This window comes from Rhinolophus sinicus, linkage group LG05, assembly GCF_036562045.2.
Source record: "Rhinolophus sinicus isolate RSC01 linkage group LG05, ASM3656204v1, whole genome shotgun sequence".
Classification (NCBI taxonomy): domain Eukaryota; kingdom Metazoa; phylum Chordata; class Mammalia; order Chiroptera; family Rhinolophidae; genus Rhinolophus; species Rhinolophus sinicus.
In genome coordinates this window covers 29,768,201-29,781,243 of record NC_133755.1, presented here as the reverse complement: position 1 = coordinate 29,781,243, position 13,043 = coordinate 29,768,201, and the positions used below count along the sequence as shown (strand labels likewise).

At 36.8% G+C, this 13,043-nt stretch overlaps 1 protein-coding gene across 1 annotated transcript in view; it reads right to left on the bottom strand.

Moving 5' to 3' along the window:
- Positions 1-11,156, bottom strand: part of DYNC2LI1 (dynein cytoplasmic 2 light intermediate chain 1) — a 32,871-nt gene extending 21,715 nt beyond the window's left edge. The window contains exons 1-4 of the mRNA XM_019748632.2: positions 11,024-11,156; positions 8,706-8,823; positions 6,849-6,883; positions 2,332-2,401 (exon numbers count right to left, since the gene is read on the bottom strand). Coding sequence (XP_019604191.2) covers positions 2,332-2,401; positions 6,849-6,883; positions 8,706-8,823; positions 11,024-11,031 — 231 coding nt within the window. The 5' untranslated portion in view covers positions 11,032-11,156. The remainder of the gene's footprint in view (positions 1-2,331; positions 2,402-6,848; positions 6,884-8,705; positions 8,824-11,023) is intronic.
- Between the last annotated feature and the right edge of the window lie 1,887 nt (positions 11,157-13,043).

Sequence of the window (13,043 nt, the reverse complement as noted above, 5' to 3'; positions counted from 1 at the left end):
ATAATTATGAATACAAAATACTGTAGTCCTCCATTACCCTTTTCTTGGCAATCAAAACTTTCCTCTTTCTCTATCCCATCCCTCAAAATGCACCAAAACAGATATTCCCAAGAAAGAGGTGAAACATTAAGAATAATATATGTATACATAAATGCCCTGATTCTACTAATACCTTAATAAAAGACATAAACAGTGCCCAATTCTATAAATACTATACGTAGTAGACATTCAAATGTGAAAAAAAATAACCAGTTGAAAACATTTGGGGTTATCTTTTTGAAAATAGTTATAATTCTGGATAGAAATAAAACGGTTGACTAGTTGACTAGGAAAATGTCCTAATTTAGGGAGGCAGAAGCTCACAGAATAAATTAGACATACTGGGAAGGCATGAGGAAATGGGACGAAGAGATGGCAGTCCCAGCTGCACGTCAGTATCACCTACGCAACAGTGTAAGGAGACAATTTGTGCCTGACGCCCCTGGGGAATCTGACAGGCTACCCTTGGCAAGAGAAGTGGTGGGTGGGGGGACAAGAAGAGACTAAGTTAACTGCTTCCCATTTTATAGGACGCTTAAACATTAGGGGATTGAAAGGGCCAGGCAGCAAAGCAGCTTGGAAATAAGACTGTGACAGTTAATGGCATCTCTGCTTCCACTGTGATGCCAAGGAGCCTTCAGGACTCCAAGATTGTGCTTCCATTAAAACTCTTAGGAAAAAAAACACAAAAAAACAAACAAAAAAAACCTCTTAGGGAATATTAAATTTGAGAAAGACAAGAATCTTCTAGAATGAATATGGACAAGCCCAACCTGATAGCCCAAAGTTTAATGAAAAAAATAGGTGAAAAAGAATCACATGGGTTTTATGTATCTGTTACTGTGTACTTGGAAGAGAGAGATGGTCATTAAAGGCAAGTTTTAGATGAATATATATATATATATATATATATATATATATATATATATATAGTTGCATTTTTGACAACAAATTATCATCTTATAATAACGAAAATTGTTTTATCATTGATATTTGAATCACTTGTTTGAGGGTGAAATAATATTTCATTGGAAAATCTCCCTTGATTTATAATTTGAGGGAGGAAAGTTTTTTGAGTTCTTCTCAAAAGTTAAGCTTATAAAAGTTGTCTCAAAGTTTCCAACAAAGAGGAAAATTCCATTTCTAGGCTTATCATGTCAAAATTCATGTGAGTCACAAAAGTAAATTCCTCCTCCATCTCAATGTATTATACTTTTTCTTTTCTTTTCAGTTTCATCTTTTTAGTAACTAATTTTCACTGGTGAAACCAGGAGACAATAGGCAGTTTTAACTCTTTATACATTGTCTAATAATCAAATATTTGTACCAGATCAATCTGTAAAAATTTGTTTATGTATTAGAAGTGGGACCTTTTATACTAGATTGTTCTTCCATAGAGCTAACTTTATTTAAGAAATGACCTCTTTTCATGTGAGAACTCCAAAAGAAAATTCTATTTAGGATTTTTTTATCCCCCTAACATACACTGTAAATTCTCCTTTGATCCTGAATAATTTCTAACTTTCCTCTGAAAGACACTAAAACAAGTGAAGATAGGATTATAACCAATTAGGGCCTGTAGTCTCAAATAGTATTATCAACTTCAAGATGTATTTGCACCAGAAACTAATATAAAATAATATTGAATGTTAACTATAATTTATATATATATATAGTCATGGGATGTACAGTACAGCATAGGGAATACAGTAAATGGTACTGTAATAGCTACTTATGGTGTCAGAGGGGCAGTAGACTTGTTGAGGTCATCACTTTGTGATGTGTGTAAATGTCTGATCATTATATTGTTTGTACACCTGAAACTAATAAAAAAAAAAAGATGTATTTGTCCAGATGCTAATAATTTAGATTTTGATAAGTATATTTTCATAAATATTCTACACGTTTAAGCTCGTATTTTTGGCAGATATTTTGGGAGACAGAAGGTAACTCACAATATTATTCTCATTTGAAAGAAGAAAAAATCACATTAATACAATTAATAAAAATATGCAAAAAAAAGTACAATGAAGTTACAAAGGAATCTAATTCTAGCATTTTAAGACATAACAAATGAGAAGGCTAAAATAACCTTCTAAAATAGCCAAACTAAAATAGTTTGGGTTGGCTTCATATCTGCTGAATTGCATTTGAAATTTAAAACTACATAGCTATGAAGTGTACAGCTGGATATGTTTACTGATTGTAGATAAGATAGAAAATGTAAAACATAGTCAGCGTTATCACTTCTCCATCTATGGACATAGCAATATCACTTAAAAAGACACTCACTCTGCTATGCCCTTTTGCTCTTCTTCCGTACGTATATTCCAAAGCTAAGGTCGGTTTTGGTGGCTCATCCCTGTACAATAAACACAGACAGTATTATCATCATGGGTGGCAGTATTTTCTTACGTTATCCTCTTACCTGATTCATGTTTGCTTCCTCTTAAAATTTTGTTAGTACAGAAGTTATCTTGTATAATAGCGTTGAGGTATTAATAAAAATGATTAAAAATTTATATAAAAAACCAATAAGCCTTTATAAAACTATCTTAATAGATTTTAGTGGCAGCTGCAGAGGTGAGATGGCACCTAGAGGCAGTGCTGGGGCAAGTGGAAAAGGCAGTGAGGCTGGCAGTGGTGATGACTGTGCTAGGTAGAGCACAGGCCATTGGGAAGCAATGATGTCAGGCTTATGCTCAACCTTGATACTGTATTTCGCTGAAAATGAGACCGGGTCTTATGTTAATTTTTGCTCCAAAAGACACATTAGGGCTTATTTTAAGGGGATGTCTTGTTTTTTCATGTACAACAATCTACATTTATTCATTTATTCATGTACAAAAATCGACATTTACTCAAATACAGCCATGTCATCTTCTTCTGGAACATCGTCATAACTCTTCAAACCCCGAATTCCAGCTTGAACGTCTTGCGACTCCATTTCCTGTAGAACCATTGGCCCCAGTCTCTCATGTCCAGCAATAGAGCTCTCCTTAAATGAGCACTTCTTGTCCATGCAGCCTGCTCGTAGTGCATTGGCAACACAGCTGTCAGTGATTTTATCCCATGAATTCTTCACCCAAGTCACGACCTCTTGCAGGCTAGGCTTCACAAAGTTTCCACACTGGTTTCTCTCCATTCTATTTTCAATGTAGTCATTGATTTCCATGCACAAACGGTCCTTGAATGGCTTGTTTATTGCAATATCAAGAGTCTGGAGATAGGCAGTCATTCCTGTGGAATCATTATTTGATCTAGTCTTCTCTCTGCAAGGAAGTTCTTCATGTCTTTAGTGCGGTGAGTGCTGGCTGAATCCCAGACTAGCAGACTTCTTTGGCCACCTCGCAAAACAAGTGGCAGCAGTAAATCAACCCATTTCCTTATAACTGCTTGTGTGCACCAGGCTTTTTCGGTTTCAAGAACATAAATGTCTGAAACATGTTCAACTTTATCTTTCTTGCCCTTAGTGATGATTAGAGGTGGGGCTTTCTTTCCATCCAAATGAATTGCCAAAATACAGGTAATACATGCACTTTCGTAACCAGTGGAGGGAATGTAGATTGATGAGGCATCACTCTGATCAATTGTCGTTTGAGATCCTTGGCGCATAAACACTGCAGTTTCATCCAATCATGTTGGAGAGGTGATATTTAGAAAAGTCGGTGCCATAAGCAAAGGACTTTAATGCAAGTGCACGTTTAATAACTTCAGTATCTTCCCGCTTGAGCAGTGTTGTCAATCTTACAGACAGTTCATATCGCTGAAGGAAGCCATCCAGCCAGTGTTGTGAGGCTTTGAATTCTTCTGGGGATATTTCTAACTGTGGTGCTATTGCAAGGGCAAATGCTTGAATATCAGCACAGCATACAACCAAAGCCTTTGCTCTCCTGTTAGCAATCCATTCACAGATGATGTCTTTTGGCTAAGGAAATAATGGTTGCCGACCTGATCCACATTTGTGCTTCTTAGCATTTCCCTTCTCCACCTGTTGACTGAGGTTATCGTCCTCTGCTCGCCATTTTCGGACCATTCAGAGATCCAACTTCTTCTCTTTGCAGAAAGCCGTATCTTGCCCTGGGAGTCCTCCACCATTCCTTTGTTGTAATCATCGGAATAGCTCTTTCTCTTTGCACTCATCTTGTCTGGGGGTCAAAATATTATTCCCTTTAAATCTACCATTAAACCAAGTGTTAATTGAAGACTTCCGAGACAGGAGTGGCAACAAAAATGATGACAGTTAAGAATGATGGTCCACACAAAAGCGAGGAAAAATTGCAGGCACCAAAATTCAGAAAAGGTTTCTTTATTTCACACAAGTGCATTAAGTATGTCTGTTACAACACACGATGTATTGAATTATGAAGATTCATGTTAGACACAACCACGTCCGTTCGTTATCAAGTGCGCACGTTATTCATGCTTTGTGTCTGTACTCTGATTGGTCATTCAGCAATAAGGCTCAAGTTCATCTGTTTACATCTCGTCCAAGTGGGCACCTTTGGACGTTTACCTCTCGTCCAAAGGTGCCCACTGGGGTATTTACAAATACTTAATTATAATTTATATTACCATTTATTTTAAGTATTAATGTCAATAATGTTATTTATATTTAATTATATATTAATATTATTATTTTATAATTCAATACGTCCATCGTGTGTTGCAATGGAGTACTAAATGCATCCATCTGGCTGATGATCTTAACTGGGGCTTATTCTGAGGGTACAGCTTATGATATGAGCATCCTGAAAAATCATGCTAGGGCTTATTTTCTGGTTAGGTCTTATTTTCAGGGAAATACGGCATGGGGAGCTGGGAACCTAATAACTATCAATTTAATGAAGACATCAGTGGAAGACTGTAACATAGTTCTCTATCTTAGATCACGGCTCAAATGTGGGCATCCTTTATTTAGTGAGAGCTGCAAACAAGTTATATTATTAGTAAGTCCTAAAAATTGACAAATGATTTGAAAAACATTAAAATGATTTGATGAACTATTTACCCTATAGCTTATGTTGCGTGGTAAGCAGTTTTATGGTATATAGCTAATTATTTAATTTTTTATTGTAGTAGAAACACATAACATAAATTTATGATCTTAACCATGTTTAAATGTACAGTTTAGTAGTGTTAAATGTATTCACACTGTTGTACAACCAAATTTCTGAATTTTCTCATTTTAGAAAACCGAAACTCTAAACCCATTAAACAATTCCCCATTTTCTCCTCCCTCCAGCACCTGGCAAACACCATTCTACTTTGCTTCTATGAACCTGTCTACTCTAGATACTTCATATGAGTAAAATCATACAGTATTTGTTGTTTTGTAACTAGCATATTTCATTTAGCATATGTCATCATGGTTCATCCATGGTTCATGGTTCATGGTTCATTGTTCATGGTTCATGGTTCATGGTTCATTCTTCCTTTTTAAGGCTGAATAATATTAGTATACATTTATTTTTAATTTGGAGAACAAAAAGAAATAATTTTTATTTGTGATTTATATATTTATGTTTGTTGAATATTTTGTATATCATCCCTGCAGGTATCTTTTTTCATACATATATAGAGTACTATTTGATTGTATTTCCTGAAAGATAAAAATTTCCTTTTATGAAACAAAATGCTGCTTTTAAGACCATTTTTATAAACTCTGATATTTAACCTACAATTTGAAGAATTGTTCTCTTCTAAGTAGACTTTCAGAGAACTGAAATTCACAACTTTCGGTTCAGTTTTGTTATTTCATACCATATTTCCCCGAAAATAAGACCTAGCCGGACCATCAGCTCTAATGCATCTTTTGGAGCAAAAATTAATATAAGACTCGGTCTTATTTTAATATAATATAAGACTGGGTCCTATATAATATAATATAATACCGGGTCTTATATTAATTTTTGCTCCAAAAGATGCATTAGAGCTGATGGTCCGGCTAGGTCTTATTTTCTGAGAAACATGGTAGTATTTTATTCTAAGCTGATGTTGTGTTGGATGACTTATTTGTAATGAGCACACAAGTGGTCTAAAGAGAGCCATGATTCCTGGGGATGAAAAATGATGTATGTATCACTAAGAATGGTTCTTCTAAGAAACAATTTTGCTTATAAAAGGAATTACACAAAGCCAAGATTCTATTATTTATATTCTTTCATAATATTTTTGAAATGAATGATTTCTTTAATGTGACCTTAAGACCAAATTCCATCTCTTTTGATGTTTTTGGAGGAGGTATTAGAAAGAGGCATTGGAATGAAGGGAGAGAGAAATATCTTCCAAAATTGGTTGGAACCTTTCCTTATCAACTTCCTGCAACATTTAACATTATAATACTAAATTTTGATCTGATGGAATATTTCTACAGTACAGAAGGTTAGGAAGTATATATAACAATGGGAAAATGCACAGTTTGAGAACCAACACTGTGCTTCAAAATTGTATCCCTGAGTAATTTAAAGATTACAACTAACATTCAAATAATCACGGACGAGGTAGAATAAAAAGAATTTAAATCTCACAGTAGCATAGGCAAAAAGAAAGTAAGTAGGCCATGTAGTTATGTTCATTTCTCCCCCAATAGGGAAATCCAGTATTAATCCTGTATAATTTTGGGGGGCTGTTGTTGGCTTTATCTTTAAAGAAGATCTTAAATGCCATACCAAGGATTCACTAAGAATTAAATTATTTTGTTTGTGCCTCAAAATTGTTCTCCTTCCATATGTCTTTTAGAATCTAACTTGCCTTATGCAACTAGAATAAGCAAAAAAATGTAGTCTAAAGGTTAACATAACACTTACCTGTCAAGACACCTTAGAATAATAGTAGTCTTTCCCTGGAAATTAAAAAAAAAACACATTGCGTTAATGTCATCCATATGTAAAATTTTACTATTGTTCATAATTGTGGCCCAAAATAGCTTTTTAATCACTTGAGTGATAAATTACCTGGAAACTAGAAACTTTCAGAATTGTTCCTAAGTTTGATAAGTGAAAAAAGTTAACTGTCAACTTTCCATCACAGTGTAACTACACTGCTATTATTATAATTACAAAGTCCCACACATGACAAATAGTGGCAAATCATACCTCACTTTAGTGGTCAACTTGGCAGCTGTCTTAAATTTTCTCTTTACTCATCAACGCTAATCACTAGTTAAGCTGATGATTAGTGTCTTCTAAAATGTTTGAATTCCAATTGTTGAAGTGGAAATAAAGAAAAAACGATAACATACAAATAAAGAACATGTTCCAAATATGTTCAAAGTAAGCGATCCAGATACTGGGTTAGAGTACTTTTTTTGCTTGTTTTATTTCTACAGGATATACTTACTCTAAGTTTCTTTTTAGGACCACATATATGAATTATTTTAATAAAGTAAAAATAAAAACACACTGTAACAAAGGGCCCAACCTATTATAAGTAAGGACAAAACAACACCATAAATGAAAAAGACAGATCTCAAGCTCAACTTAGTAAACAGAGTAATGTGATTAATAAATGTTTTCTATACAATAACAAGAACATAGCATCTGGAAATAGAGAGGCTGGCAGAGCTGCTCTTGTCTACTGTAATTAAGCAAAACCTCAAAAATTCTGTTCCATCCTGAGAATTACACGTTCAAATAATTCCAGTGGAGAGTTACTAAGATCATGACAGAGAATCCATGACTGACACAGAGTCTGTGACACAGAAGGAATGGCTGAAAGAAGGGAAGATAAAGCTGAAGCAGAAAGACTCACGGAGAAAAGGTCGAGGCTGTTAATTATTTGAAGGGCCATTAACTCTTTGAAGGGCAGTTTTAAAATATTTGAAAATTTAACAAGTAGAAGAGGAATTAGATTTATTCCCATACTTTTACAGGTCAGAATTAGGACCAAGTGGTGGAAGTTACAATGAAACAGGCTTAGGCTTTCTAGTAACTAGGAATGAACAAAAGTTGAAACAGGCTGCCTTGTGGAAGAGAACTCCCCCATTGCTGGAGGCAGCCAAACCTAAACTCTACAATCACTTTTTGCAGTGGCTCTTAACATTTTTGGGGGAGGTGCTGGAATTCTGGGAAAATCTAATTTCCCAGAGAAATGCAGTGATGCACAATCACACACAATTCTGCCTACATTTCTAGGGAGTTCACTGACCCCAAGAAATACCTCATGGTCCCCAGGGAAGAATCCTTATTGCAGAAGACTAGAGAATCTCCAAGTTTCCTTCCATTGCTGTGACTGTAGTTAAGATAAGTGAAGGTTAAGTGTATCATACCCTATATGGTTCATGTTTTTATTATCTATATGCTTATTTTGGTTGTGACCTGTAAATATGACCATCAGCTTAGCATTTGTGGTGCCTTTGTGCAAACTGGGAAGACAGGACTCCTCTGGGCAGTCGAATTAGAAACAAGTGCCCCCTTCCTCCAGCTGCTGTGGTGCACTGCTTGACAGGAAGTGTTCAGGTTGGATGTCAAGTACCCACTCACCCAATAGCAGGACGCCCTCAGACATGGCACAACGGGCTCCAAAGGAACCAGCAGGCCAAAGTTGGATCATCTGGTTAAAGCACTGAAGCAGTCACATTTTAATCAAAGTATGTATACATCTTACCACTGGTTGTTAAATCATCACAATACTTGATGGAAAAAGAAGTAGGAAAAATGCATTACCCCATTTTTACTGCCAATGAAGAAAACAGATTTTTCTCCAATTTCAACTCCATCACCTTCACTTCCATTACATCCCCGTTTTTCCACTTCAGCTTTTGCAATTTCCCAGAGAGTTTCACTAAATGAGAGGCAGAAAAACAAAATTCAGGGAAACAAAAAGAATCCTTTCCAATTTTTACGTCAAACTCAGAGAAATTATATGTCAGTCAAATTTACAAAACAAATCATTTTCTGGAGGACAATAAGCTGGTAAAATTTCTGAGGATTAGTCATTTTTTTTTGTACTGGTTCATCAAAGAAACATGAAAATGATAATGCAGAGCCTTTATCACCAGGACTTGAAGGTTTCTTATTCTGGGGCTTCCAGGCAAGGTTGAAAACTGTGTGTGTTAGCTTCTCAGACACACATGAATGTACGACTTTTGGAAACATACAACCTGAACACCAACTACATTTAGGAAAATGAAGTAATCCTTAAAACCAGCGTACTAAATAATTCTTGCACCCTGAAATATTTCTGCTTTTTTTCAAATTATACTTTTGGTTCAAGATTCCCATTTTTAATATATAAAATATAAAGAAGGAAAAAAATCACCCAAAATCACATTCTGAAAATCCTTCATTCATCTCTCTACATGCATATACAATTTTACACAAATAAGAGTATATCATTTTTTAACTTAAAGTCTAAATGAAAAATGGGGTATTGAACTTTAAAAATATGAGCAAGATCTTATGTACTATAAGCCAGAATCTGCTACTTTCTATGTATGCCAGCCTGGGCAAATTACCTAACTTCTCTGTATCCCTCATTCCTTTATTAATTCAACAAATATTTATTGAGTCCCTAATATATGCAAGCTTCTGTGCTAGTCCCCAGGCTTACCTCTGTTTCTTCATCTCTAAAATGCTGATAAAAAAGAATACCAGCCTTATAAGATTGTCATGATTGATTGTTAAAATGTGATCATTCATTTAGTTTAGGGCTTGGCCCATATATAATTACCTAAAATTATTGAGTGCTTATAATAATTATTACCATGTTTCCCTGAAAATAAGACCAAGCTGGACCATTAGCTCTAATGCGCCTTTTGGAGCAAAAATTAATATAAGACCAGGTCTTATTTTACCATACTATAAGACCAGGTCTTATACAAAATAATATAATGTAATATAATAATATATTTTTACTATAAGACTGGGTATAATATAATATAATACCAGGTCTTATATTAATTTTTGCTCCAAAAGACACATTAGAGCTGATGGTCCAGCTAGGTCTTATTTTCTGGGAAACATGGTATTCAAGAACCAAGGATGAAGAAAGGGACTATAGAAGACCAAAAATAGATGTCCCTAAAGATTTGCACTAAAATTCATACATTTATGTCCCAGGTGAGCCCCAGGGACTCAGTCCAGGCCTGTCTGCTCTTTATGCACACACCATTCTTTCAAAACGTGATTATCTGCTTTCTGAGTTCCCAGCAGAGAGGAGAGGAGGTGCTGCAACCAGTCATGCCACCGGTGGAAATTTATAACTATAGCCAGAACTTTATAACTGTAACCAAGTATACAGTGATGGGAAGCTGACAACTTTTCATACTAAGGTTCATAAGCTCAATAGAGACCACACCACCGATCCACACGATGAGAAAAACCGATTTATCCTGCTCTGTGGTGGACTCTAGGATCCCTGTCTCCCTGATATCCTTATAAGTTGTTCAGAGAAGGTTTAGGTATGATCTTGAGAATAGGTAATTAAAATTCGCATCATAGAACTGAAGAGCTAACATATACTTTACAGGTCATCGAAAGCCTCTCCTTCAGCCCCCTTCCCCCCACACACACACCCCCTTTTAATCGTGACCTTACACTTTCACAACGCTTTCAAGTTTCCCCTCGTTTATTGTTCTGAATTTCTGCATCAGGAGGGGAGTCCCAAAGAAAGTGGCTTTGTGGTCTAGTTCGCCGCCTGACCCCTGCTCTTAGAACACCCCTGGCCCACAAAAAACTTTTATTGAATAAGTAAAAGGTTGGAGTTGAATGATGTTTCAAAATGTCATTACTTTTCTACCTGCTTTTGTCGGAATCCAAAGGCGCAAGAGTAGTTCCTACGGGTCTCTGATCATTCAGATAAAGGTTGCAAGCAGGACAGACCCACAATTATCTTCCACCAATTGGCCCCGCGTGGGCTCCTCTCCCCAAATACACGCCCCCAGCAGCCTCTCCCTCCCTACCGCTTCCAGGCTAGGTTGGAAAAGAGGGGAAGCTATCGAGGGGGGAGCGTAAACCGGGCTCAAGCAGGGTTGCGCGAATACCTGGGCATCGTAGTCCGGCTGCCCAGTGGCGGGGGCTCCGCGTAGGGCCCAGCTTAGAATCAGACCACAAACTCCAAGATGGGCCTGGGAGTGCTGGCTCTTTGGTTGCCATAGGAGCGACGTCTCAGTCTGGTTTACGTACAGAACGGGGTATCATGGGAAATGTAGTTCTCAGTGTGCTTTTTCAAGTCTAATGCTCAGTCAGCCTCATTCGCCTCAGGATGTGAGAGAATGAGGTTACATGTGGTAATAAACCTAGGACCTAAAAGCTCTTGGCTGGAAATATTTTTTTATTAAAAAAATATTCTACTGAGCACCAAATCTATGCCAGGGTTCTCTGCTCTCTCTCGTCAGTTATTTTTCTCTCCCCAATAGCAAAGATTTGGAAATGGAGGCTAAAGCAATTTCCTGAGCTATTTTCTAGTAATTTACTAGAGGCAAAGAATATTTATGGTTTTAGTGTTTTCCAACTTTCTGCTTGTTTAGTTGTTTCAGGTTTTATGCAACAGCACATCGTGTATTAATAAGTTAATAAAGGAAATGCATTTTCACAATACTTCATTTACTTTATTTCTAAATCATTAACAAATATTATTACTACTATATACAAGACTGCTACACAGAGTAAGAAATGAAGAGATGAGTAAGACAAGATCTCAACCCTTAAGAAAGACATACGAGGAAGCCAATGACATAGCTTTTGCAGAGAGGTACAAAAAAATTACAGAAGAATAAGTCCTTAATTATGCCTAGTGGGGTTGGGGAAGTAGTCATGGCAGTGACAGTATTTTATTTGTCTTGATCAGGCTTTCTAGCCCAAGATGTCCTGGATATTTGAAGGAGATACTTGCTTTCCTCCCTTCTGCCACTTGGCTTGGTTTCTGTGGTGTAATGTTCAGGAACATGGACTTTAGAGTAAGATAGACGTAGATTTAAGTCCTGACTCAGCCACACTGGCTGAGTTGCCCCGTTGCCACAAGGGGTAAATTACTCAATTTCTCTGAGCTTTAGTTTCTGATCCTGTACAGCAGGGTGGAAATTATGACTTTTAAAAGAGATAAATGTATATAAAACACACCTTATGTGTGTCTGACACACTATAAGGACTTAATGCTTGTTATTATCATGTGGTAAGCTGCTGATCAGCAACTTTGAACACAGAAACACAAGGATCACATTCCTTGAAATGAAGCAGATAGTTGGTAGAAAGAAAAAAAAAGATACTCACTTCAGATAAAATCTTTGGAGACAAAATCCTCCCAACACCTAGGTACATTTTGGAGACATAGAAGACTGCAGTTGCGTGTAGGAAGGGATGTACTGGGAGTGGAGTTCCATGGAGAAAGGATGATTGCAAAAGGTTGATATATCTATCATTGGATCAGCGTCCATACCCTGGGACCTATAAGCTCACAAACTGACGTGGGACAGATTGTAATGCATTGCAGTGATTTGAGATCTGGAACTTTGGAATCCCTTTGCATGTTAGTTGGGTAGCCCTGTTGATACGGAAATAATAATGGCAGCTTTTTGCCAAATGATTGCTATGTACAAGGCACAGTAACTGGGATAGGTGGTTGAAGGAGGGAGCCTGGTAATAAGAAAAGTGAAGGTTCTCTGAATGGGTCCTGTTCACCAGCGTTGATTCAGTTGACTCAGTTGATCTGATTGAGCAGGTAAGTTTCCTTTTCTACACTTATGTCTCCTGAGGCTTTATACATGGACAAAGTGGCCTTCCTTGGTAGATAAAAATTGTTTTCAAGGTAAGAATATACAAAATTTGAGCTCCTCTACTGGATCACCCAAAGAAGACTCAAAGGATTTCAACAGTGGTGATGGAGGAGACAATTTTATGCTGCTTGCTGGATGGAATGGGCAACAGTGCAGAAGGATAAAGATGTGTTCAGCGTATAATTGGGGAACTGTGAGTAGTTTAGGGAGGACGCATATGAAGTGTCTGGCAGGGCTAAGATGGGAGAGCAAATTGGACAGGTAGATTGCGCTACAGTGAAGGATCTTG